The sequence below is a fragment of the Ostrea edulis genome, chromosome 5 (genome assembly GCF_947568905.1).
Source record: "Ostrea edulis chromosome 5, xbOstEdul1.1, whole genome shotgun sequence".
NCBI classification, from domain to species: domain Eukaryota; kingdom Metazoa; phylum Mollusca; class Bivalvia; order Ostreida; family Ostreidae; genus Ostrea; species Ostrea edulis.
In genome coordinates, this window is record NC_079168.1 from 68533463 (window position 1) to 68559552 (window position 26090).

The 26090-nt window shown below is 36.4% G+C and overlaps 1 protein-coding gene across 2 annotated transcripts in view; it reads left to right on the top strand.

Moving 5' to 3' along the window:
* The first annotated feature begins 1 nt into the window (after nucleotide 1).
* Nucleotides 2–26090, top strand: part of LOC125649022 (exonuclease 1-like) — a 30776-nt gene continuing 4687 nt past the window's right edge. The window contains exons 1-13 of one of the 2 annotated variants that reach the window (XM_048876227.2): nucleotides 2–233; nucleotides 2432–2613; nucleotides 5110–5229; nucleotides 5385–5508; nucleotides 11095–11232; nucleotides 11521–11736; nucleotides 12016–12206; nucleotides 13092–13188; nucleotides 14148–14325; nucleotides 14981–15356; nucleotides 15818–16400; nucleotides 17013–17037; nucleotides 23610–23730. In XM_048876227.2, coding sequence (XP_048732184.2) covers nucleotides 2453–2613; nucleotides 5110–5229; nucleotides 5385–5508; nucleotides 11095–11232; nucleotides 11521–11736; nucleotides 12016–12206; nucleotides 13092–13188; nucleotides 14148–14325; nucleotides 14981–15356; nucleotides 15818–16400; nucleotides 17013–17037; nucleotides 23610–23730 — 2330 coding nt within the window. In that variant the 5' untranslated portion in view covers nucleotides 2–233; nucleotides 2432–2452. Of the gene's footprint in view, nucleotides 234–2431; nucleotides 2614–4926; nucleotides 5012–5109; nucleotides 5230–5384; nucleotides 5509–11094; nucleotides 11233–11520; nucleotides 11737–12015; nucleotides 12207–13091; nucleotides 13189–14147; nucleotides 14326–14980; nucleotides 15357–15817; nucleotides 16401–17012; nucleotides 17038–23609; nucleotides 23731–26090 lie in introns of those variants that run through there. The other variant, XM_048876229.2, reaches the window with a different exon arrangement.

A 26090-nucleotide genomic window follows, 5' to 3' on the forward strand; every position in this document is an offset into this window, starting at 1 on the left:
CAGTATTCTGGAAAAATATTGCGGGAAATTGAAGTTTTGGTATTAGGCCTATATTATATGCCGAAGGTAGATCTGCTGCTTTTAAAACAATTTGCAATTGGATTTAGATACTGTTTACATTCTGATCTAGATCTAGTTTATGTCTGATATTCAATGGACACGATTTAGGTAAAAGCATCGATTTAGAAAATTACAGCTGCATGCTTCACAGTGGACAACTTTGTGCTTTGCAGGTAAATACTAAAATAGGGCGTTTCGCTCCAAAAGACGATTCACACTCAGACGGTTCGCCCCTGTTTGCGGTGCGAAACATCCCGTGCATTTCCGTGCACTTTGAAACGTTTTATGATGATTTCTGGCCACATGTTCAAGTAATACAGAACATCATTTTGATTTTTCTTGCATTCATGATCATCGAAATAATAATTATACATGTATATCCAGTGGCAGATTTAGGGGGAGGGGTATATCAAAGGAAATTATGGTCTCTTGTTTAGAAAAAAGAAAAGAAAAATGGTAATCGATAATCTTTTAGTTTATATTCGATAAATTTTGATTTATATTCGATACCTTGATCAATAAAATGAACAAGATTATTGAATATATAAATACATGTAACAAGATTTATAAATCGCAAATAAATTGAGATTTATCGCATTGCCAATATAAACTGAGATTTATCACAAATAAATCAAAGTGTTTACATATATAAACATCAAGATCATCGAATATAAATCAAGATTTGTATAATATTGCAACATTGTACCCCCCATACTTATATATACAAGCCTCTTTCATCGAAGTTAAGGAGTAAAATTTGAAGGAAATAAACAATCAAAACTGGAACTTCTTTAATAGAAATTACATTAATTTTATCAAAATAAACATGACTGAAGAAGACGAAATATCATAACTTGTTACATTCTCCGTGGGGTTGATATCTGGAGCTCAGTGCCTTCAAATTAAGATTAATCCCGGCAAACGTAAATTATAGATGCTATTAATTTAATATTTGAAGTGGTACCGCCATCGCGGTAGTTGTCTTTAATCTCACTTAGATCACTTACCTAGTTTGTTGAGAGTGTTAATCCCTTCATCTTGTTTGATTATTTTTATAACACAGACCATTAACATTTTTTTTAATCATTATGGATGTTTATAAACATTAATCTACAAAATAAAGAAAGCAATAAGTGCACAACAGACAATCATTAATGTATGCTCAATGTCTTTTTGGGAGAAATGTCTAGGGGTGAATCATCTCGGCACGAAACGTCCATAGGGGCTAAACTTCGCTTTGCAGACACAAAGAATCAAATTACCAAATGTAAAGTTTGCTTTGCTTTCTGACAGAGTCTGTGTCTCACTTTTATAGTATGTCTCCATTTTATGAAGCTCTCATCATTGAGGGTGGTGACCATAAACATGCATGAATGCATTTTGAGTTTTGTTTATTGATTGAATGTATCTTGTTTTAACATCTCTCTCGAGAATTTTTCACTCATATGGAGACATCACCAAGACCGGTGAAGGGCTTCAAATTTAGGCCTTTGCTCGGCGCTTATGGCCATTGAGCAGTGAGGGATGGTTCTTTAACGTGCCACACTTGCTGCAACACGGGACATCTGTTTTTAAGGTTATCTCCAAGGACCCGTGATATTCACACCTGATGCCGAGCGTTTGACGATGGAACTTTCACTACCTGTTTTAACGACTTAGGTCTGTTGCGGCTGGGATTCGAACCCCGGCCTGCTGCATGTGGGGTGAACGCTCTAACCTCTAGGCCACCAAATGAAATGCATGGGAAATATTGAGTAGGATATATTAATGGTATTTTAAAACTTACAAAAGGTGATGATATATGACTTGCTGCTAGTTCAAAATTAATTTTGCTACATACGCTGTATAGTCCAAAAGACGGAACAGGTTAGGGACACTTCCCCTATAGCGAGATCTTCTCACTAAAATGAAATTATCCTTCTTTAGCGAGAAAGTAAACATTCCCATGAACAAGTGATTTGATTAAAAATAATGACAAATTCCGTGCAATGCTAAATAAATGTGACATTCAACATGATGTGAAGTGTTTATGTAAAATTTACAACACAGTCAAGAAATTTCATATCAACGTTGCTGCTTAAGAGCAGAGGAGGCTGAAATTCATCTTGAGTGTTTTTGTTTTGATTTATGTATTTACAGAAGTATCAGACATTTTAGCACTTTATTCTTCTTTTCATGTGAAACACGAAGAGATGTACTCCGCAGTTGATTTTATCGGTTTTATGAAATATATTTACTCTCGCTAGAGAGAGGAATAATCGCATTTTCGTGAGATTATCTCACTGTAGAGGAAATGTTCCTAACCAGATTAATGGTCTGTAAGTTGTTGGATATAAATGAAATACAATGTTCTTTCTTTCGTTTTTCTTAGTGGCAGACCTCTTTGTGAAATATGGGTGTTACAGGGTTATTGCCTTTTCTTAAAAAGATCCATGTTCCAGTAAACATCGCAAAGTTTGAGGGTTGCACTGTGGCGATAGATGCGTATTGCTGGCTCCATAAAGGGGCTTTCTCTTGTGCCGAGAAGCTAGCTCTAGGGGAAGCCACTGACCAGTAAGTATATGTGTCATTAGGAATGGAATCTGATGCTAGTTTGGTGAGGCAAATCAATTTTGCTCAGGAGTCTGGACTATTGAAGTACTAGTCCAGTTTAATAACAATTGAAAGTGAACCAATGGCACTGTAAACTTGGAAAATCTTAGAAATTTCATAACATTTTCAATCTGTTATCTAGTAGACTTGATTTTGATTGATTATCTAAAACCAGTCTGATTAAAACCAGACCTTCAATCTCATTCAACGAGCGGACATTAAAAAAGGGGAGGGGAGTGAATTTGAGGGTCTGGTTTTAATCAGACTGATTTAAAACCAGATGTGACTAGTAATGGCCTTTTGGTGCTTTAAAGGTAGTGCAATTAAAACAAAAGCTAGTGTCAAGTGTGTGATTTACTATGAAGCTTATTCCATACGTGTCATCATTTGACATAGAAAATCATCCTTTATATCCATTATGTAAATAATGTGGCAATTTTTTTGTCTTCATGGTTTGGTTTAGGACTGAAAAGATTCACCGAAATATCCATACTATTCAATATAAATGCTTGATTCAATGTTCGATTCATTGCCTCGATTTTCGGTTCAATACGTTTATTACAAACGGGTTCAGTAAAATGCATCAGGCTTAAACTTGTATCGGGCTTGACCTGTACTTTAATATTATCTAACATACCTGCATGAGGGACAAGATAGAGTCCAATAACATTCAGATTGTTGTTTGCCTTGAGTCTGACGAAAACGATAATGAACTTTATCGGTTTAGAGTACAGAGCCAACAGGCATATTACTGTTTGGCAGTTTGGAAACCTTTTGCTTTTAAAATTATGACTGTGAATGTTGGGAATTTATTTTTCTTCACTGTTATTATTGGTTTCTTCTGTACATTGTACTTACTTACTTATCCTCTTCGTGCCTATCAGCACATAAGGCCTCAACCAGCTGATGACACAACTGCCTGTATTTTGCTTTCTTTTCTATTTCCCCCCAGGTCTTCCCAACATCTTTCATCTCCTGTTCTACCATCCTTCACCATGTCTCCTTTGGGCGCCCTCTTTTTCTCTTTCCATTAGGTGTCCATCTCAGAGCAATCTTAGTGATATCTTTTCCTTTTCGTAGAACATGCCCAATCCAACGCCACCTTCTTTTAATCTCCATCTCCATGCAGTGTACATTGTATCGTATTGAAAGTATTGAATCGCTGCATAAGCATTGCAGTATGTATCGTGAAGGGGGCATATCGTTTCAGTCCTAGTTTGGTTGTTGAAATTTTTAAAGAAAAGTGGTAATGAAAAATTTCAGCCTTTTGATACAGATTTCATCCCAAATGCACCACAAGACCCCTATTATGAGTAGAAGAGGATGTGTATTGATATTTAGGTCAAAAGGTCAATCCACTCAGGACATAAGAAGATACTGTCTGCTCAATATCTTGACAACCCTTTGCTTGACAGACTTCAAACTTGGTACACTGGTACATCCTAAGGAATTGATAACCCCTATTGATTTTGATGTCACATGGTCAAACTGGACATAGGAAGATGCTGTCCGCTCAATATCTTGAGAACCCTCTACTTGATGGACATCAAACTCAGTATATCCTACAATAGATGACACCCACTCCCCACCCTCTTTATTGATTTTGAGGTCACATGGTCCAAGGTCAACCTCGACATGGGAAGATACTGTCCGTTCAATATCTTGAGAAATCTTCGCTTGGCAGATACCAAACTCAGTACACTGGTACATCCTAAGTAGTTGAAGATCCCCATTGATGTTTAGGTCACATGGTCAAAGGTCTATACATTCTGGACATAAAAGATATTGTCCGCAGAACATCTTGAATTGTTTTGGCACTGCTATCATTTAAGTGATACATGTGTATAACCCTTTTCAATTTTGCACCATGGGGGCATATGTTTTGCAAACGTTTCTTGTTCTGCAAGATTTTTTCCTTTAAAATCAAAAGAACAAATGTCAAGGTCACAAGCATAATGTTCAGATTTCAAGAGAATGACCTTTATTGATATCAAAGTCATTAATACAAAACAATTAAGAGCTATTACAAATGACTTTAGAAGGAATGGGAATTGGAAACCTTTACGTGTTTGCCCAACTCTTTATTTTGTATTCCTTATATGAGTTATGAGATTGATAACTGTTCATTATCTTCACCTTTCATGTATCCATTATGAAAGAAATAACACTGGTTTTATGAAAGTGAATGGTCATAATAGCAAGAACAAACATATACAGGTTTTAAAATTTAATTCTATTATGTTCACCACAGGTTTTTAAATAACAATTTTACAGATTGTCAGCTTTACAAAAGTTAACAGCTGGAATATCTCAGTTGGGACTTCTGAATCCATGGTATTCAAGATACCGGTGTTCAACTGTATGTCATATTGGCATTTGTCTGTAATGGTTTGTTTTTAACATCATTTAATGATCAGCCGCTTTTTGTACTAAATGTAAGTAAACATTGATTTTTAGATATGTGTACTACTGCATGAAGTATGTGGAAATGCTCTTGAAGAAAAACATTAAGCCAGTGCTGGTATTCGACGGTTGTCACCTTCCTTCCAAGAAAGAGGTGGAGAAGACTCGCAGGGAGTGAGTGAATTTATGAGCCCAACATCTTCTGCACACTGCTTTTGAGATTTTCAATTAAATGTGAAATTGATCGTTATTGAAAAAAAAATTAATAGTAACTTATATGTAAATGATCATACATTGTAACCATGGTAACAGACCTTGATTCATTACAGAAAGCGTGAAATAAACAGAAAGAAAGCAGCCCAGTTATTGCGAGAAGGTAAAAGAGCTGAGGCCAGGGAGTGTCTCCAGAGGTGTATCGACATTAGTCCAGACATGGCACTGCAGCTGATGAATGTATGTATTCACCTTGAAAATTTTATTATACTCAGTTGTCAAATTTTTAGCCGAGTTGCAACGAAGTTGAACTCGTCTATTGGTTTGGTGATGCGGGCGGGCGGTTGGGCGTCAACAATTGGTTTCCGGATGATAACTCGAAAACTTTACAAACTAATCAAATGAAACTTTGATATATTGTTGGGTACCAGGTAAGGAAGACCCTATTGATTTTGGAAAAAATGATCAAAGGTCAAGGTCACAGTGACTAAAAATAGATTTAAAATTCCAAAAGGATTGTGATACTTGAAAGATATTGTTATGTACCAGGTAAGGAAGACCCCTATTGACTTTGGAGAAAATAGGTCAAAGGTCAAGGTCACAGTGGCTGAAAATAGATTTAAAATTCCAAAAGGATTTTGGTTTCCGGAGGATAACTCAAAAAATTTTAATTTGAATCAAATGAAACTTGGATATATTGTTGGATACCAGCAAAGCAAGGCCCCTATTGATTTTGGAGAACAAAGGTCAAGGTCACAGTGACCGAATATAGATTGAAAACTTCAGACAAATATGGTTTCTGGACAGTAACTCGAAAAGTTAAACTGAAATTAGTTTTTCACAATTATAAATATACCACGTCATTCCTGGCTTTACAATGTATCCCATGCAACTCGGCTCATGCACCCCTGGGTGCATATACTGATTTTTTCTTTTTCATACACCCGTCATCGGGTAATAATGATAATAATGAAAGCACCTTACATAGAACAAATTACTTTAAGGCACTTTACAAGGGTAAGAAGAGGAATGCAACAATAAATCAATTAAATGACAGTATGACATACTTCTTATTAAAATAAAAAAAAACCATTTTTTAGATCGATAGCAAAAGTTTTTTGGTTTTTTTTTTTATTGGTGTTTGATAATTAAAAGTCACAGTTTTATACATGACATGTTAGATTCTAAAATGCTAATTGATAAAAATGAGTGTTAAGACTTTTTTTTTCAAATTTCAAGAGATGTTGACTTCTTGATGTCATCTGGAAGGTCATTCTAGAGATGTGCTGCAGACCAACTTAGTTAGCATTCTTCGTATTTTTTTTTGTTCTGATTTTTGGCACCACAAGTCGTGACTTCGATTCTGACTGTAATGGTCGACTTGGAATGTATTCATTTAAAAGACTTGCTATGTATGACGTCACAGATCCGTGGAAGGAACAGTATGTATGAATTGTGCTCCTTTGTTAGCTGACCTGTATTCATATGAAGCAAAATTTATTCAAAAACTTCTACGTAAGAAGAACAAATCTCTTGCTGTGGCCTTCAATTCGACATTTCGATATATCGACGTTTTGTCTATTAACAATGATAACTTTCATTTATATGTCGATTCGATATATCCCTGTGAACTCAAAATAAAAGACACCACACTTCTGCTTCATACTTAGATATTTTATTGACAGTAGACATTAACGGCAAACTGACAACTCAACTATTTGACAAATGGGATGATTTCAGCTTCTCCATTGTCCTTTATTTATGTAGCAATATTCCATTATCACCTTCATATGGTGTTTATATCTCTCAACAGATTCGATACGTCAGAACTAGTTCTGCGTATGGTCAGTTTCTAAATTGAGGCAAACTACTGACAAACAAGTTGATTGTACAGGAATTTCAACAGTCTCGATTGAAGTCAGCATTTCGTCAATTTTATGGTCGTTATAACGATCTAGTTCGTCAATACAACCTATCATTGGGTCAAATGCTGTCTGACATGTTTCATACCGATTGTTAGGCCGTTCGTTGCACACTGATTTTTAACTACAGATAACTTCATTTACCTGATCAGGATATAGGGCTCACGGCGGGTGTGACGGATCGACAGGGGTGCTTACTCCTCCTAGGAACCTGTTCCCACCTCTATTGTGTCCAGGGGTCTGTGTTTACCCAGCTGTCTAATTTGTGTTGCTTATGGGAGTTATGAGATTGATCACTGTTTGTTATCTTCACCTTTCATGTATAGGTCAAAATCTTGAATTTGGGTTGGTAATGGATGGGAAGTTCTGCCAGAATTGGAAATATGTGTTCCCGTTTTTGGTGACCTTGTAACTCGACAAGCAGCATTATTTTGCACCTGTTGCAGTCTGTCCAAGGTTGTTTTTTTTTTCCCAACTCCAAAATATAGTCAGTTTCCATAATAAAGTTTAGATGTTACTAAGGCGTTTATCAGGGTTTTGCAAGCTTAATTTGTTAAGTAGCGTCTTATCCGCCCGATGTTAAAAATCTGATAGTGACATGATTTGACAACTGATGACACTTATTTTTCTATTGTAAGATGTTGATCGAAAAATACAGCTAACTTTTTCACACATGTTGTACTCTTGATAGTGAGGTTCCCCTTGAGATGTAACATAGGGGCGCAGTCTAAGTTTTGTTTCATTGAAAATGAATTAGTTCAGTCTTGTCTTGATTTAATTTATAAAGAAGATTCTATATCATCAAAGATCCTATATCTGCGATGCCGGATACTTGTACAGGGATAGACATTAACTTTTCATCTAATTTGACCTTCGGGAAAGTAAACTCGAACTTTCACTTGTCCAAATGAAAAACTTTGTTGTCCGAACTATTTTAGACTCTAAAAAGCCTGTCAACCAGTAATTCTAATTATCTTAATTATCTCTGTCTGTCAATTGGTGATACAGTATGATCTACTAGAATGGGCCTTTGCTATAATCTGTTGATTCGGTAAAGAAAACAACTCTATATGAAGTTGGGTTTTACTTTCTAATATTTTATATTCATCAAGCTTAACACAATTATTATAATAATCACATCTCCTACTTAAATAATCACTTGCCCCATCGGACAAGTGTGTATTGAGTTTCACTTGTCCAAACTGGGTTTTCACTTGCCTCGGGCAATCGGACAACCGTTAATGTCGATCCCTGTTGTAAATCTTCTGCCTAGCAATGATACTTCATACCATGGCAATGACATATTGTTCCTATGGATTTTGCAAAAAGACAATATAATTTGTGTCTTAAAACAGATCCTTGGGGAATGTTTAACACTAAAAGGTAACTGATGGGTATCCGGCCCAATGGGTCCAATGGTAACGCACTTGTGTCTATCTTGTATATAGGATCTGATCCATTCTAGGGCATCACCATTAACTCCACAGGATACGGAAATGCGTTGAAGTAATATGGGACGTATTATGTTATGGTGCTGTCTGTCAGTGCGAGGTCATGTTTTCCAGACTTTTTTCTGTAATGGGTGCATGTACAGCATTGAAATTAGGCCGCAATTTCCCTTCTTTTTTTGTCGACATGGATACAGCCATTGCCTTGAAATGTAGTCGCAACCTTCCTCTAAGAGAAATACATAATTCAGTTTGCATTTCAGCTTACTGGTAATTAGTGCATGACCTATTTTAGGGTTAAAAGTAGGTCAAATTGTTTCCCGGACTTGTTCTAATTTATTGCAATGGGATTTTATCACTGTCAAAATCGCCTCATGCCACGGCTTAAATGTACACTCCTCCCCTTTCACCCATGGCTCTTTGCGTGACAATTTCTTCATTTCTCATAAATATGCACGACGACAATGACATAATCTGTTACCAATATAATTCTTGACCTTAAATGGAAGATCTGGTTTGGTGCAGCCACAACTTGTAAAATAGCTATAGTTGGTCTGCAGCACATCTCTAGAATGACCTTCCACAGGGCTTGAAGCTAACTTTTTATGTCACCAGTCCAGCCGGACTGATGGGGTATAATTTTAACCAGTCCGCAGAAAAAATTACCAGTCCAACAGAGTTTTCCAGAAATAATCAAATATATTTTGTTGATATCATTAAAATGAAAATTAACTCATTATGCCTTATGACAATATTGTAACACTTAAATGTGGGATTTATATTTACGAATCAGATTCTTCCGATTGATTAAACAGATCGAAGCATGCCAAATGTGTATGAAATTTCATATTAAGTATATTTTCCAAAATGATGCTTTAGAAAATTAACCAGTCCCATCGGACTGACTAAAACAAATGTCGGTCAGTCCGCCAGACTTTTAGCCAGTCACAGACTGACGGACATATGTTAATTTCGAGCCCTGTTCCAGATGACATCAAGCTATATAATGGCTGCGACTGCTTTTTGCACCATGATTATAGTAAACAAAATCCTACAGATCAATGACATCTGAACGGTTTCACGGTTTATTTCTTATATTTGTCCACTTGTTTAGGGGGGGGGGGGGTGTATTACCAATACACAACACTTGTCGTCATTAGTCTCCGAATATTTCATTGGAAACGCCCGGTAGCATAGAGACTTCCTGGAAATGCCCAGTAGCATAGAGACTTTCTGGAAACGCCCGGTAGCATAGAGACTTCCTGGAAACGCCCAGTAACAGAGAGACTTCTCATCGCTGTTCTTAGTGAAAGAAAAACATCATTATTCCTCATCAGATGTGCCGGGACGCCGGCTTGTTCATAACTGTCAAAGTTATACACATGTTGTATACATGTATATGGATTCTGCATTGGTTAGTTTACTGAAGTAGTGGAAGAACAAGCGTTCTGATTGGTCCGTGAACAGATTAAATCTCCAACTAACATTTGCTCAGATGTACAGCAACATCATGCATATTTATGAGAAACGAAAAAATTGTTATGCAGAGAGCCACAGGTGAAAGGGGAGAGAATAGTTGCAGCGCTTTGAAATTGAAGTCATTTTGACGTTTCAGCCCTATATAAAATGTTTGTCTGGAGGACAATATATTAAAACTGGTACCCAGCTGATTGGTGGCTACACACAAACATAAGAGATGCAAAGTCAACAGGGTACCAGTTTAGGCAAATGAGAACAGGGAATTATTTTGTAATTACTATCGTATCCAATGTGTTTGTAAACATTCTGAGGAAATTTTTTGTGATTTTCTAGTTATGATCTTTAATTTCGCCACCTTTTTGGAACATGCAAAATTTTACCAATATCTTAGACCCTATGCCTTTAAAAATATTTGTTAATATAAGCAATTGTTCTTTATTTCACAAGGATGATTGATAAGTTTAAAATGAAGGCAGCAGGTATTAATTTTTAAAGAGGCTAAATGATTACTCCATTACTATCATAGTATGATACAATGAAATTGCCCTGAAATTGTCTTGCCGCGATGAAAAGTGCCCTTTTGAACATATGATATGTGTGCCCTCTCTAGATCCTAGATTTAACAATAGAGAAGCGTATGTTTTAGCTGTGGCTTGCGACATGGGGGGGGGGGGGGGGTTACTTGTTTTCCAAGAATGTGTCAAATCCAAGGTCAGATTAGGTGAGGGAAAACAAGGAAAAATATACCATTCTTGTTGTGAATCAATACTTGGAGCAGAAAAGCTTTAGACAATCACTGCATGTATATGATGTAGATGTGTCATATATGATCATAGACCATTCATTCAGACAATGTCAAGGTAACTGGAAGAAAAGGTTTATAAATCTTGTCCAGACAACCGTAAACATGCATTTTTATGCTCTCTACTTCTTTCCGGAAAGTCTGCGGTAACTGATGTCGGTATTTTCTGTTGAAGGCCTGTAGAGCCCGGGGTGTTGACTGTATTGTGGCTCCATATGAGGCTGATGCCCAGCTGGCCTATCTGAACAAACGTGGCATTGCTCAAGTGATCATCACAGAGGACTCAGATCTGCTACTGTTTGGCTGCCAGAAGGTATTGACCAATGTGGATGAAATGACCAAGTCACTAATGCACACAAAAAGTATTATAGATTGTAGATCTGATTTTACTCACAAAATGAGAAACCCGTGAAAAGTAAATTCTCACAATATTTTCTGTTATTTATGTTTATACATTGTAGTATTAATCAACAAATATGCAATCTCTCATACAATTCTATATCATCATAATCAGCCTGTTTTGTAAAATGAAAATAACCGTTAAACACAATATACATGCAGATACATTTACAGAGTGGTATAACAGGAAATTGAATTGCAGGTGGTATTCAAGATGGATCATTTTGGAAATGGTATTCTTATAGAACAGAGTCGATTAAATGAAGTGATGGAGATCCAGAGCGGGTTTTACACATTTGAGAAGTTTCGCTTCATGTGCATTCTCTCGGGCTGTGATTATTTAGCCTCCTTACCAGGAATTGGACTCGGAAAAGCGGCAAAAGTCTTCAAGCGAGCAAGACAATCTGATATCAAAATTGTAAATTTATACTGTATTTAACTTTTATGAATATACAGTGTATTTGTTTTGAACATATTTTATTGATCAAATCAAAAAGTTCTGACAACTAGCTAGTCCCTCTCCTAAAGTAAATATATAATATATGTAATCATACAAAGTTGCTATTAGAAGAGCTATACTTTAAGCATGTGTTTGTAAAACTGTTTTGAGATGTTTTGTAGCAATTTTATTGTAAAAGTTTTTGACTTGCACAATGGAATATAATTTCTATTTATTTATTTGTTTTATTTTCTTCAGCTGTTAAAAAAATTTCCCAGCACTTACCTAAACATGTCTCTCACCGTACCAGAGGAATATATTGAGGGATTTATCCGTGCCAACAACACATTTCTTTATCAGCTGGTGTATGATCCTATTCAAAGAAGGTTACGTCCCTTGGATTCTTATGAAGAGGGAATGAATGCCAAGCTTATGCCTTATGCTGGAGCGTATCCTTTACTTTCATTTGATATCTGTAATCCAATTAATCTGTAATAGTTATTACATGTATTTGATATTGTTGTATCTCTTCTGCCAGAAATTCATATTGTTTTAAAGGTCATATGAAACGAAATTGTAGAGGAAAGTGAGTTATGTGTGGGAATTCATTAATCAAGATTTATGTAAAAAGAATTCATTTTTATAAAAGAAAATTTTAATGCAAGATAATGTCAGTACAGCTGATCAAATGTATTTGATCATGAAAATGATCTTTGATGATTGCGGCTTATCTCCCTTTGCTGATGATGTCAGGAAGACCCACTATGAAGTAAACAAAAGACTTTGTATAACTAAGTATTTATTGCATAGCTTTGGAAAATGCTACAGTGTGCTGCATTTAATTGTCGTATTAGGTTGCAGAAGGAAGTGGTCATGTACCTCTTCCCAGGAGATCCCAAATTAAGAAAAATGGGTACAAAATCTCTTTGTTGCCACAAACACTTCAAGGTTATGTGTGAAATATTTCACAGACCAGGAGGTGCATGTACGTTGGATTGATTTCGATAGGATAATGCTTTAGCTCCTATACCTCTCCAATGAATTCAAAATAGAGAAAATGAGATGACATTTTTACTGTGTATAATGTCAAACAATTCAATGGTACTTACTAAAACAAATGGCACCACTTTTTGAATTGTTTGGGGAACATTCGTAAAGGTCTTTGTTACAGCTAGCACTAGTTTATTATGTGATGGTATTTTCATGAGATGGTAATTCTGTGGTTTAACATTTTGTAAACAAATGAATGAAATACAAATATGATTGATATCTGTACTTAGATAAGATCTTGGGCATCAGTGAAGCTTTGCATTTGTTCCTTGATAGACAACAAGACTTATTCCACAGCATGAGGCATACCAAATAGCTTTAGGAAATATAAACATTTACACCAAGGAAAAGTTTGCTGACTTTGATCCAGACATTTACGTTGTGAGTATGAGAAAATCCATTGATTTTAATCTTTACCTGCTGTAGTGTGCATTTGTAAAAAGTGGCAAGCTTTGGTCAAGAATCTATCAGTGTCCATCTGACACTTGTGGGAACCACTATTGTCCGTCTGATATTGGAGACGAGCTTGGGTCTAGAAACCGCTAGTGTCCATCTTAAAATTCATTTTTATCAATTAACAGCTTTTTAGATTATAACATGTATAAATTGTTTAATTATCAAACACCAAAAAACAAACACAAACTTTTCGCTAACGATCTTAATTATAGTGTTTTATTTTGATAATTTTACATATGTAAGATTTTATGTCATACTGTCATTCAATATTGTGTTTTATCGTTGCATTCCTCTTTTTACCCTTGTGAAGTGCCTTAGAGTGATTTATTCTATATAAGGCGCTATATGAATTTTAGTATTATTATCATCATTATCATCAGACATTAGAGGCAAGGGGAAGGATGATCCTCAACAGACACATAAAATACTGTCTCTTATATAAAGGTCAAGGTCAAAATTGATAATGTAACAAATGTTTATGTTTAATTACAACTTGTTTGAGCATTGTCTGGATTGTCTGGATTCTGGTAGCCACACAACCTTCTCCAGAGGTACACCATAGTTTCACATAGATCCAAGGGGGTGAAAATGTTTTAGTCATGATAGTGACATATTGAGGAGTTTTCATCTCTGTTTAAAATTTTTGTCCAATGAATTGCATTGTAATGGAAAACAAATAAAGATCACTTGCCATGTGATACTGCATAATGGTTTTAAGAGTTGGATCGTTAGGTGTTTGATTAAAACAAATTCACGAATCTTGATTTAAAATCCAAATTTGGCAAGCATGTTTCACATGCACGACTTATTCTGATGAGGTCTAGCATGACTATGGATAGTTTACGAATGTTCAACACTAATGATTGTTGTGTATATATTCAAAGCCTCCCAAAGCCAGTAAGAAAAAACCTGAACAGCTGCATCAATTGAGTATCTGGGACCGGAATTATAGAACCAGACCCAAAACAGAACTCACAGAGGTGCAGAATACTGAGAGGCCAAATCTTCAGAGCAAAGAGATTGTTGTAAAGAAAAGTTTCCATCGAGAAAGGCCAATGGCAGGTAAAATTAACAATTTTATGATGGAAGTCATTCTGTTTTGAAATGTGGTTGTACATGTAAATGGCAGTAAATAAGAGACTTGTGATATTTAATTTGCAGATGAAAAAATAATAGCCTACAAATTAGCATTATAATGTTTGAAAACTACATAGATGTCCCAGAGAAAGGGGGGTTCCAAACCCCCTCTGGATCAACCAATATTTTGGACCTCATGACCTTGGAGTTTGACCTACATTTGAAAAACTTGAACTTTGACGATAAAGTTTTAATGGCTATTGATAAGCCTTTCATATTTGACATGTGTATTCCTTGTGACAATTACTCTTTTGCTATACAGGGGTGGCAGTGTTTCACAAACACACCTTCTACATGCTTGTATCTTGCCAGTCAAAAGAACTTTAATCTGACACATAATGTCACAGGTACTTTTCCTTCAGGTTTCATATTTGGCATGTATGCATGTATTTTATTTTTCTTAAATTTCTTTTGATACAAAATGGAAATTATCCCATTCGCCCCCTACTCCCCTTCCAAAGCCCTTTGTATTCCAGGGGACTAAAATTCTCTAGGACATGCTTGTAAGTTTGTGTTGCTAGTGATCGCACAGTTAAAGCAAATCAGAAATATGATACTTAGATTAGAATTGTTATTTCAGAGGATGACAAACATATCAAGTCTGATTCGGAGTTGACAAACATATACCTGGAAGGTAATGATGAAAATTCCCCCTCACTTCCATCTCCAAAGAAGAGGCATCGGTCTTCCAGTGGCTCTGACCCAGAGCTCCTAAAAAGTCCAGTCAAAAAATTCCGAAAAATATACATGTCGCCTAACAAAGTCCAGTTTTTTGATTCCTTGAGAGACGCTGACCAGGATACTTGTAAACGCTCACCATCTAGACATGAGAACAGAGAGGAGCCAGTTCCAGCATCTCCCAAACCATCTCCAAAACGTAACAGGTTTGCTGTCCTACTGGAGGAAAAGAGAGAAAAGTTCAATATAAATGCCTCCAAAAATATTGTCAAAAGCAGGTAAAGAAACATATTGTGCAGTTTGATAAGCTCAACTGGTGTGTTGAATCAGATATTGCATCAAGTGCTTTTTTGAAATATAAAGAAAAACCAAAACAAAACTTGGTACTTGCGTTTATTTGCCACCACCCACCACAATCAGAGACTGACATAATGGTGGGGGGGGGGGGGGGGGGGGGTTGCCTAGCTGTTTGAATTTTTAACATTGATCATAACTTATTTATCATACCAGATACCAGCTTCATAAGTGGAACTGAAAGGTCGGGTTTAAAGTTTTATTCAACTTTATAATGAAGGTCAAATGCCAAGGTCATAAATCAAATTTCCAATAATTTGACAAAACACTTGTGAAGAGCATAAATTTTTTTAAATACTTCTTGTTGGGTTAATTTAAGTGAAATAATTTCAATATGAATTAAAAACTTGACTGTTTAGTTAAATGTGTTTGTGTATTGTTTCAGGTTTTTTGTCTCATCAGCTGAAATTCAGAGGCATGAAAGTACTACACAGATAAAAGAAGAGAAAAGTAGTGTGAAGAATAATGTTGCAGAAAAAAAGTCAAATTCAAACTCCCCAACTTCAAAATCAAGAGACACAGAGGAAATTTTGAAAATGAAACAAAGTCCTTCCACACCCAAGCCTTCCCCTGGCTCAGCATTTACATGGTCTAAATTTAAATTCTCAAAACTGAACAATGTAGCCACCAACTCTGACAAAGCGAACAAAAATTACAAAAGAGTGGTATCTGACTCCTGTCTCTCCAATTACTTTTCCACTCAATCCAGAGAGAAGAATTTTGAGAAACCCTCTGAGTCCCTGCCCAGCGCTCCTCCGGTCCAGCGAGTGATGAGTTGTGAGGAGATGGACAGTGCTCCGGATTCCCTGAGTCAGGCTAGTTCTGTGTCCTACAGTCAGAGTAGTGGAGCCTACAGTATTGACCTGGACTGTTTGCCAGATAGTCAGGAAGTGCAGATTATATCTGAAGAATTCGCAGCACAGAACAGCAGCAAATCTCAACCTTCAAATCCGACACTAACACTCCAAGTAAGAGTTTTACATTACAATGCTATGGAAAACACAGATTTTAATTTTGAAATTTAAACATATACATGTATGTACACTGTAATTGTCAGAACTGATGAAAATATTTCAAGTTATTTGAAGAACTTTATTTATAGAATTAAATCTATTACTTTGCTCCAAAATTAATTTTTTCATTTTCCCCTCGAAAATTGTCGCTTTTCAGTATGTCATCCACAATTTTTACTTTCGCATAAAACTTCTTTCTGTGAGATTGACATTTGTCCTCATAAAGACAAGTAATAGAATTAATAGTTATAAGAAATAACCCTAAAAATAATAGCCTTACATATAAAACTGGATTGACAGTATATTCGACATGCTAGACCAGTAGACCTTGAGTCTCCTAAACTCTGGGCAATATTTCCGGACTCTCTAGTCTCCTAAACTCTGGGCAATATTTCCGGACTCTCTAGTCTCCTAAACTCTGGGCTATATTTCCGTATTCTCTAGTCTCCCAAACTCTGGGCTGTATTTCCGGACTTATTCTATTAAAGTGTACATGTATATACTAAATTCTTGAGACTTGAATAGATCATATATAATGTACATGAAGTTTTTATTCGTTTTTTGCAGGAAACCAGGGCTATGTCAACAACAGGTAAGAACAAAAGAGTGTTTTAATCCATAAGTAAGAAGAGTTAGTTCTTCGATACATAAGTAAAAAGAGTTAGTTCAGTGAACCGGAACAAAAGAGCAAGAGTGCGTTTAGGTCACCAAATTGCAATTGCTGGAAAAATAACAAATTTCAAACCTACTGGTCAGAAAATTACAGAGGCCAGTGTGCAGAAATATGATTTTTTTTTAGGTCACCTGAGTTTACTCAGGTGACCAAAAAAAAATCATATTTCTGCCAGTGTATTTTTTTAGGTCACCTGGGTTTACTCAGGTGACCTAAAAAAAAATCATATTTCTGCACACTGGCCTCTGTAATTTTCTGACCAGTAGGTTTAAAATTTGTTATTTTTCCAGCAATTGCAATTTGGTGACCTGAGTAAACTCAGGTGACCTATTGCAACTGGTTTTCGTCCGTAGTGTGTTAACAATTGAACATTTTTAACTTCTTAATAACTACCAGTCCAATTCTTTTCAAATTTGGTATGAAGCATCATTGGGACAAGGGGGACATAAATTGTAAATTTCAGGACTCAAGCACCCCTGGGGTCCTAGGGGTGGGGCCAAAATTGACCAATTTTCAAAAATCTTCTCAAGAACCACACACATGTAAGAAAAACTAAATGCTTAGTGATTTAGAGCAGGAAGACATCTGCCAAAATTGTAAATTTTTATAATCTCCGGGGTGGGGGTTCTGACCCCAGGGCGGAGCCAAACTTGTTATATAGTGTTTATGTGTAAAACATTTAAATTACATCTTCTTTAATGCTATCGATACTAAAATTGAAAGAACAGATAGTCCTTATCCAAAATTGTAAATTTGATTATTCCAGGGGTAGGGGTTTTGATATTGGGGTGGGGCCAAAATGGTCAGTTATTACAGTACACGACACGATGTTATTTGCGAATACACACAGCTGCTAGGAGCTTTGTTCTGGCCACGGGCGCCTTACGGGAGATGTGAAAATGTGCCGCAGGCCAAATAATCAAGATAAGGGTGGAATTTTAAGAAAAGAAAAAATTGTCAATATTTTCCCCCCTGATACTTATATTGTTTTTCAGCATTTTGAGCCAATTCCAACGATACCAAACTCTATATATTATGTTTTTAAGAAAAACTGGTTTTGAAATTTTTCTTTTAGTCTTCTTTCTTCATTGAAATATTCTTAAATTCTATGTTTAAATAATGCGTACTTGCAGGCAATTCCTGTTTTGAATGCGAATTAGTATATTCAGTAAATGAAAAACATACATGTACAACATGTGATAGGAATATTTAATAATTACTGATGTGCTCTCTCTCTCTCTCTCTCTCTCTCTCTCTCTCTCTGACAAATTAAACATAATTACTTCCATCATATTGTGTTAATATGCATCTTGACAAATATAACTTGATCCAATATAGAAATTAGAGCATTGTTGATGATTAACAAATTGGAATTAATTTATTACATAATTAATAGAAGCAAAATTACAAACCATCGAATGATTTATTTTTAAAATCCCGAGTTAATTACATTTGACCGAGACTTATGTTCAATGTACTTTGATAAAGGTTTTCATTAAAAAAAATGTTCATCGAGAGTGTCTGTATAATGCAATGATAAGTATATACCATGCACATTCCTAGGGTCTTTGTCACAGTATAACTAAATTACGGTTAGCTAGTTTGGGTTTTGACTTCTTATGAAAAGTGTGAAATATATTGGGTCGGCGCGATATCAGATCTAGTCTAAGATCACGGGTATCTTGCGCCGACCCAATATATTTCACACTTTCCGCAAGAAGCTAAGCACTTCTGTTGATTTCAAATACACGGATTAGCTGACCCCCATTGTTCTACTGAGGCGAAAACCCCTTCGAATTTGCATGGAATGTACAAGTTATACACAGGTCATTGTTATAGTCATACATCATAGTACCGCTAACCCGACAAACATTTTTTTTTTATTTTGAGTAAGTTATTGAATGACAAAGTATGACCAAACTGCAGATTGAACTTTATAGAGCCCCGTGCTAACATTACTTATATTTTTCAATGTATCAAAAGGGGTATGTTGCCGGTTAAGTTGTGTAAAATTCTTGACAAGTAATAAAATAACAATAAAAATGGTGCTTAAATTGTCCGATTATGAAAACCTTAAATTGTGTACATGGGTGGTGGGGGGGGGGGGGGGGGGGGGGGGGGGGTTAGTCTGAAACTGACTCAATTCCCCCTCTTAAATCGTGCAGTGGGTAGGTCGCTACAAGCTACAAGGCTAAATCCTTAACTTTCAAGCTTTCAAATTACACCCTCTCCGATTCTACGTGCTTGTAATCAATATTTAAGGATGTAAATCCTCGGTGTCAAATGCAACTAGTTCATGAAAAAAAGACTAATATTAATATAAACAGAAATGACTTAACGATTATTTGCTTTTATTCATATGTACGCTATCGATTATTAAAATCTTTAATTTAATATTTAGATGCATTAGATAATGAAAGCAAGAGAGAGAGAGAGCATTGGTAATCATTGATTATAATATTCATGAATGTATGCAGATACGGGAAGTTTAATACGTTCAGTATAAATCTTGAAAGTACAATTTTTTTTCTGATTGATTATCCATCCCCTTTCATTCTGATATATTTTTTTTATTTCCCATATTGTTTTCTTAACATGTTAAATTTTTCGGCTGGTCGGGGTTAGGACTAATGAATGAGTCCCCCCCCCCCCCTTTTATAAAACGATGTTACGTGCTTAGCTGTTTATCTCCCCCTCAATCAAAAATGAAATAAAAACATGCTGTATATATTGCAACATCATTGGATTTACTGGACAATTCTTCGATTTCACCTTCATAATGCATGTTAATGCAAGCGGACTATCTAGGCATCTCCCCCCCCCCCCCCCCCCCCTTCGCTAGCCAAGATTATTCGTCCACGAAGGCACAGTTGACCCAAAACCCATTGCTAGCGGAGATGAATTTTACCCCGTATTATGTTATAACTGACTAAAACCTAGTACTTTTGTTTTACAACTTTCATTCAGAAGACGCGCAAGTTTGTGAGTCACTGAATAAACGAGGAAACGCTGCATTTTTATTTCAATCGTTGTCAACTCTATACTTCATGATATTTCAAGACTACATGTACTCAATTCAATTTATTGGAACGCATAACCATTATGCAATGGTATACAAAAATATAAAGACAAAAAGCTGTTATATATACATTTAGTAAATAATACATGCGTATAATAAAGTATTTATCAAGTTGGGGAAAAAAAACCATGTTATCATTAATGTGAAGCATGGGCATTCTAAGTAGGGTAGCACATTTTATTTTATTATTTTCTTAATGAAAGTACGGAGTTTTCTAAAGGTTTGTTTAAAAGTAAAGATATTTTTAATATTTATTTGTTTAGGTGATAAAAATTTGATTCTTTGCTCACATTGCTTCACAGTTGAGTACATAATGAAATTCATCTCCAATGTAAACATGTACATGTATATAGCTGACCTTAATCACCTATTCCTAATTACAATAAAAACCTTACGTCAAAAATAAACCATTGCTTATGGTACACATTTCTTTTAACTGCTATTTATGAAATTGAAATTACTGGCATGTGATTGTCGTTGTTCATGACCCTTGTTTTATTTGGTGAAATTGTGCTTCACGTGCCATAAAACAATGTACCGACGAGTGGTAGGAATAACACAGGCGTTTATATACAGGATGTCGAGAATTTGGGCATTTCATAAAAAGTTGTGAACGTCTGCAGGGAAGTCTACATGCGGATATGTACCGAAAACACCAACGTATCATTAAACAACAATTACAAGAATTTAATGATTGATAGCTAATTTTTAAATAATTAATGGGGTGGGGGTATGCATGCTGGTCAAGCGAAAAGGTTTTTTGGGTGAATCATTTCGGAAATTATTTCTTTGTTTTATCACACGGAGGTACACGGGGGCATCGACGGAGGTACAGGTGACATCCACGGAGATGCGCGGTGGCATCCACGGAGATCCTCCGTGGACTTCAATGTCTAGCTCGCGCGGAAAAAATAGGACTTCAAAGGTGCCAACAATTTTAAAGGTCCACCGTGTTTGGGGCAAATTTGTTCGACCGCGTTGCGTGGAACACGCATAAAACTCGTGTTGTGTACTGTAAGTGTGTGAACAATAGACATTTTTAACTTCTTGATAACTATCATTCCAATTCTTTTCAAATTTGGTATGAAACATATTTGGAACAAGGGGAACATAATTTGTAAATTTCAGGATTCCTGTACCCCTGGAGCCTTAGGGGTGGGGCAAAAACTGCCCAAAAATGACAAATTTTCAAAAATCTTCTTCTCAAGAACCACACACGTGTAAGAAAAACTAAATGCATTGTGATGTAGAGCAGGAAAGTCTCTACTAAAATTGTAAATTTCATGATCCCCAGGGTAGAGGTTCTGACCCCAGGGTGGGGCCAAACTTGTTATATAGTGTTTATGTGTAAAACACTTAAATAACATTTTCTTTAGTGCTTTTGATACTGAATTTAAACTAAATGGATAGAGCAGGTAGTCTTTTACCAAAATTGTAAATTTGATTTTCCCCAGAGTAAGGGTTTCGACCCCAGGGTGGGGCCAAACTTAGTATATAGTATTTATGTGTAAGTTTGATGATACTGTATAAAATCTAAATGCATACTTAGGAATAGCAGAAAAGGATGTACAAAAAATGGTGAATTTCACAACCCAGTGTTATGACTTTAGGATGAGTCCAAATTAGTCATATCTTTCGATGTTTTAATGTTAATACACCTATTATTTAAAAGCCTTTCAACAGTGTATGCACTTTTGAGGGCAGTGAAGTTTTGAGAACACATCTTGTTTTATACTGTTGCTGAACATTAGAATTTAGCTTAGATATTCAGAACAGGAATTTTTTTCTAGATTTCGTAGCCCATGGAAGTAGTGATACTTTTTCACTAGTACTCGGGTGACCGATAAGGCCTGTGGAAGTAGTGATACTTTTTCACTAGTATTCAGGTGACCAATAAGGCCTGTGGGAGTAGTGATATTTTTTCACTAGTACTCAGGTGACTGATAAGGCCTGTGGGAGTAGTGATATTTTTTCACTAGTACTCAGGTGACCGATAAGGCCTGTGGGAGTAGTGATATTTTTTCACTAGTACTCAGGTGACCGATAAGGCCTGTGGGAGTATAGTGATACTTTTAACTAATACTCAGGTGACCAATAAGGCCTGTGGGAGTAGTGATATTTTTTCACTAGTATTCAGGTGACTGATAAGGCCTGTGGGAGTATAGTGATACTTTTTCACTAGTACTCAGGTGACTGATAAGGCCTGTGGGAGTAGTGATATTTTTTCACTAGTACTCAGGTGACCGATAAGGCCTGTGGGAGTATAGTGATACTTTTAACTAATACTCAGGTGACCGATAAGGCCTGTGGGAGTAGTGATATTTTTTCACTAGTATTCAAGTGACCGATAAGGCCTGTGGGAGTATAGTGATACTTTTTACTAATACTCAGGTGACTGATAAGGCCTGTGGGAGTAGTGATATTTTTTCACTAGTATTCAGGTGACCGATAAGGCCTGTGGGAGTATAGTGATACTTTTTACTAATACTCAGGTGACTGATAAGGCCTGTGGGCCTCTTGTTTCACTGAAAGATGGAAGAGGAGGAACAGAACTCGTGTGACGTGTTGATATATCTGTTTTCGTCAGTTATCATCGTGAGTGGGTCGTAAACTTTTTAATATTTTCAGTTTCTCTGGAATGGCTGAACCAATTTCCACCATTTTTAGCATACAGTTTTAGTGTACAACATTTATAGGTCAATGGGAATATAAATTGGTGAATTTCATGTTTTCTGAGCCCATTATCAAACCTGTGAAATTCATGACCCCTGTACAGCAAGCATGCAGACATGATTAAAATGAGCATGGACCTTCTTTGAAAACTGTAAAACTTCATTTGCCCTGGGTTCAGGCAAGGTTGTTTATACTATTAATATATTAAGGCTCGTAGAACTCAAATAGAAAATCGCATTTCGCTATGATGTGATTATTTACTCTCCTCAGTTGTAAATTATCAATTGTGTTTGATGGTTGTATGTCTATCATTTAGTACAAAGTATAAAAGAGGAGAAATATAATAAGCACATAATGACTTCTAAAGACCAAAAAATGTTCATACTCAGGTGACTGTTAAGGCCCATTGGCTTCTTGTTGTACACAGGTAAAAAGACTTGGTTCAGCGAGTCTGAGCTTAGGTCAAATGATCTTCTTTGATGGGATTGCTTGCAGTTGGTTTTCAAATCATTGACATGACTGGTGTCTAGTGACTGAAGTTGGCACAAACAATATTCATATACATGTAAGTGCTGCTTGTTGGAGAGGTGGGAATTCCTATGTAAATACTATGTGGGATGGGTTTGTTCATCTTCTCATATGACTATGTAGGGAAAAATGTTTAAAAGAGATAAAGGCTACGATTTGTGAAAATAATGCAAATGCTTTTGTTTTTAATCATGTTTTTTTTTTATTGTAGGTACCTTAAAGTTTGGATGTAGGGCAAGTGGATTGTCTAAAAACAGGAAAGGAAAGACTCCACCTGACAACAGACAACAGAGTATAAAAGACCTTTTCTCCAAGTTTGCTTTTAGTAACAGGTATTACTTCAAGATTATTCCTATATTTAATCTTTACCATATTTCTGGATACGTGCCCATCAGTTCTGAAGAACATAATGCTATAACAAGCTAAAATACATTAGGAAATATAAAATATATTGTAACGTGCTATTGTCCAAGAATAAGGCAGATGTTATATTTACAGTTTATTTACAAATATACACATATTTACACACAACATTTATGTTGAACAACTTCAAATAGTTGAAGTTCAATATACACATCAGTCCATCTGCTTACGGAGCAGAACTGACATCCATCTGTATTAAACTCCAATACAGAACTGACTCAAACTTGGGCATGCCCCTCAAACTTCAAGGTTCCCAGCCAAAATCATAAAGCACCGATAATGGCTAACCTTAATCAGGAATATAAACAATTAACCCTTATATTCCCATGAGAACATTGGCGACCACTAGTGTAGGACGCTGACAGACATATCCCGTTACCCATTGTGATAACAGTATAGAGCAATAAATGCTGAGCATGCATACAAGATAAACAAGTGAACAGAATTAGTGAAACTCCAAAATTATGACATTGCTCCCTCCTTCCAAGACATGTGCCCACACATGTTATTTACAAATTAAAATTGACAGTTTTCTCAATGTACATTCTCAGTTAATTACACTGTCACTTTATAAATCCAATCGTTCCACAGGACGGCGGATTCGTTTACCGCATCAATCCCTGCTTCGCAATCGTCATTATAACTCGCATTGTCAATAGAACGTACCTCGTCATCATCACCAGACTGCTGATCGCTTGACGGCTGCCACGCGTCACTTTGGCCATAAAATGGTTTTAATCGGTTGTAATGCACAACACGCGGTCTGGAATTTGGTGTCTTTTGGATTCTGTACACAAGATCACTAATTGACGTAACTACGCGATAAGGTCCGTCCCAATTAGATTGTAATTTTGGGCTCACGCCGATTTTGCGTTTAGGATCAAAAAGCCACACGAGGTCACTACTTTTATATGGGTTAAATTTCACAGAATAATCGTATCCGGACTTCTGTTTATCACTTGCACTTTTAATATGTTGTCTAGCCGATTCATGCACTTTGCACATTTTGTCCTTCAAGTCTGAAACATATTCAGGCCCACTGTTTGTTTCTTCTTTAGGAATACTTCCGTACATTAAATCCACAGGTAAACGTACTTCCCGACCTAACATCATCAAATTCGGGGAATATGACGTTGATTCCTGGTCAGCACTCCTATATGCCATCATTGTCATCGGGAGAATTTCGTCCCAGTCTCTTTGATCTTTAGACACTAATGTTGCAAGCATATTTCCAACCGTTTTATTGAAACGCTCAATCATTCCGTCAGATTGGGGGTGTAAAGCTGTAGTTCGAGTCTTCTCCATTCCTAGTAGTTTTGACATCGAGATGAATAGTCCAGATTCAAAATTTCTTCCCTGGTCGGAATGAATAAGTAAAGGGACCCCAAAACGACAAATGAACTCATCAACGAGCTTCCTGGCTACAGTCTCAGCCTCTTGATCTGGGATTGCGTATGCCTCAGTCCATTTAGTAAAATAATCTCCCACAACAAGAATGTATTTGTTTCCACGTTCTGTTACAGGTAAGGGACCCATGATATCCAGGGCTACCCTCTCCATTGGAGCTCCCACATTGTAGATCTTCATAGGGGCCTTGTAGGATTTAGACGGACCTTTCCTTGCCGAACACTGTTCACATTTACGACACCAGTCCTTTACACTAGATCCAACACCCGGCCAATAAAACCGTTCTCGTATCCGAGACAAAGTTTTGTTGACTCCAAGATGACCAGCTGTAACGGCATCATGAAGCGATTTTAATATATCTGCACGATATATTTCTGGCACAATCACTTGCCACGAAATTCGCTTCCCTGTATCATCTTCCCATCTCCGATGCAGGACACCATTCTTGAATTCCAGTCTTTGCCACTGAGACCACAAAGTTTTCACTGGCACACTTTCCAAACAGATTTCCTCCCATTTAGGCTTGGTATGGCTTTGCTGCAATTTTGAGAAAATAACACCTATTGTCGTATCGTCTCTTTGGGCTTTGGCCATTTGAGATTGTGATATTCCATTTATCCAGGAAAGTTGAGTCTTTTTACGGACAACATTGCATTTTCCTTCTTGACGAAAAGTTTGCTCAGTTCGCTCACAATATGAGCAGTCTTGACAAGGTCGGCGCGACATCGAGTCAGCATTAACATGTTTTGCTCCAGCTCGATGTTCTATTTCAAAGTCATAAGTGCCAAGAACTTCCAGCCATCGAGCTAACTGTCCTTCAATATTTTTGAAATTCATAAGCCACCGAAGTGACCCATGGTCT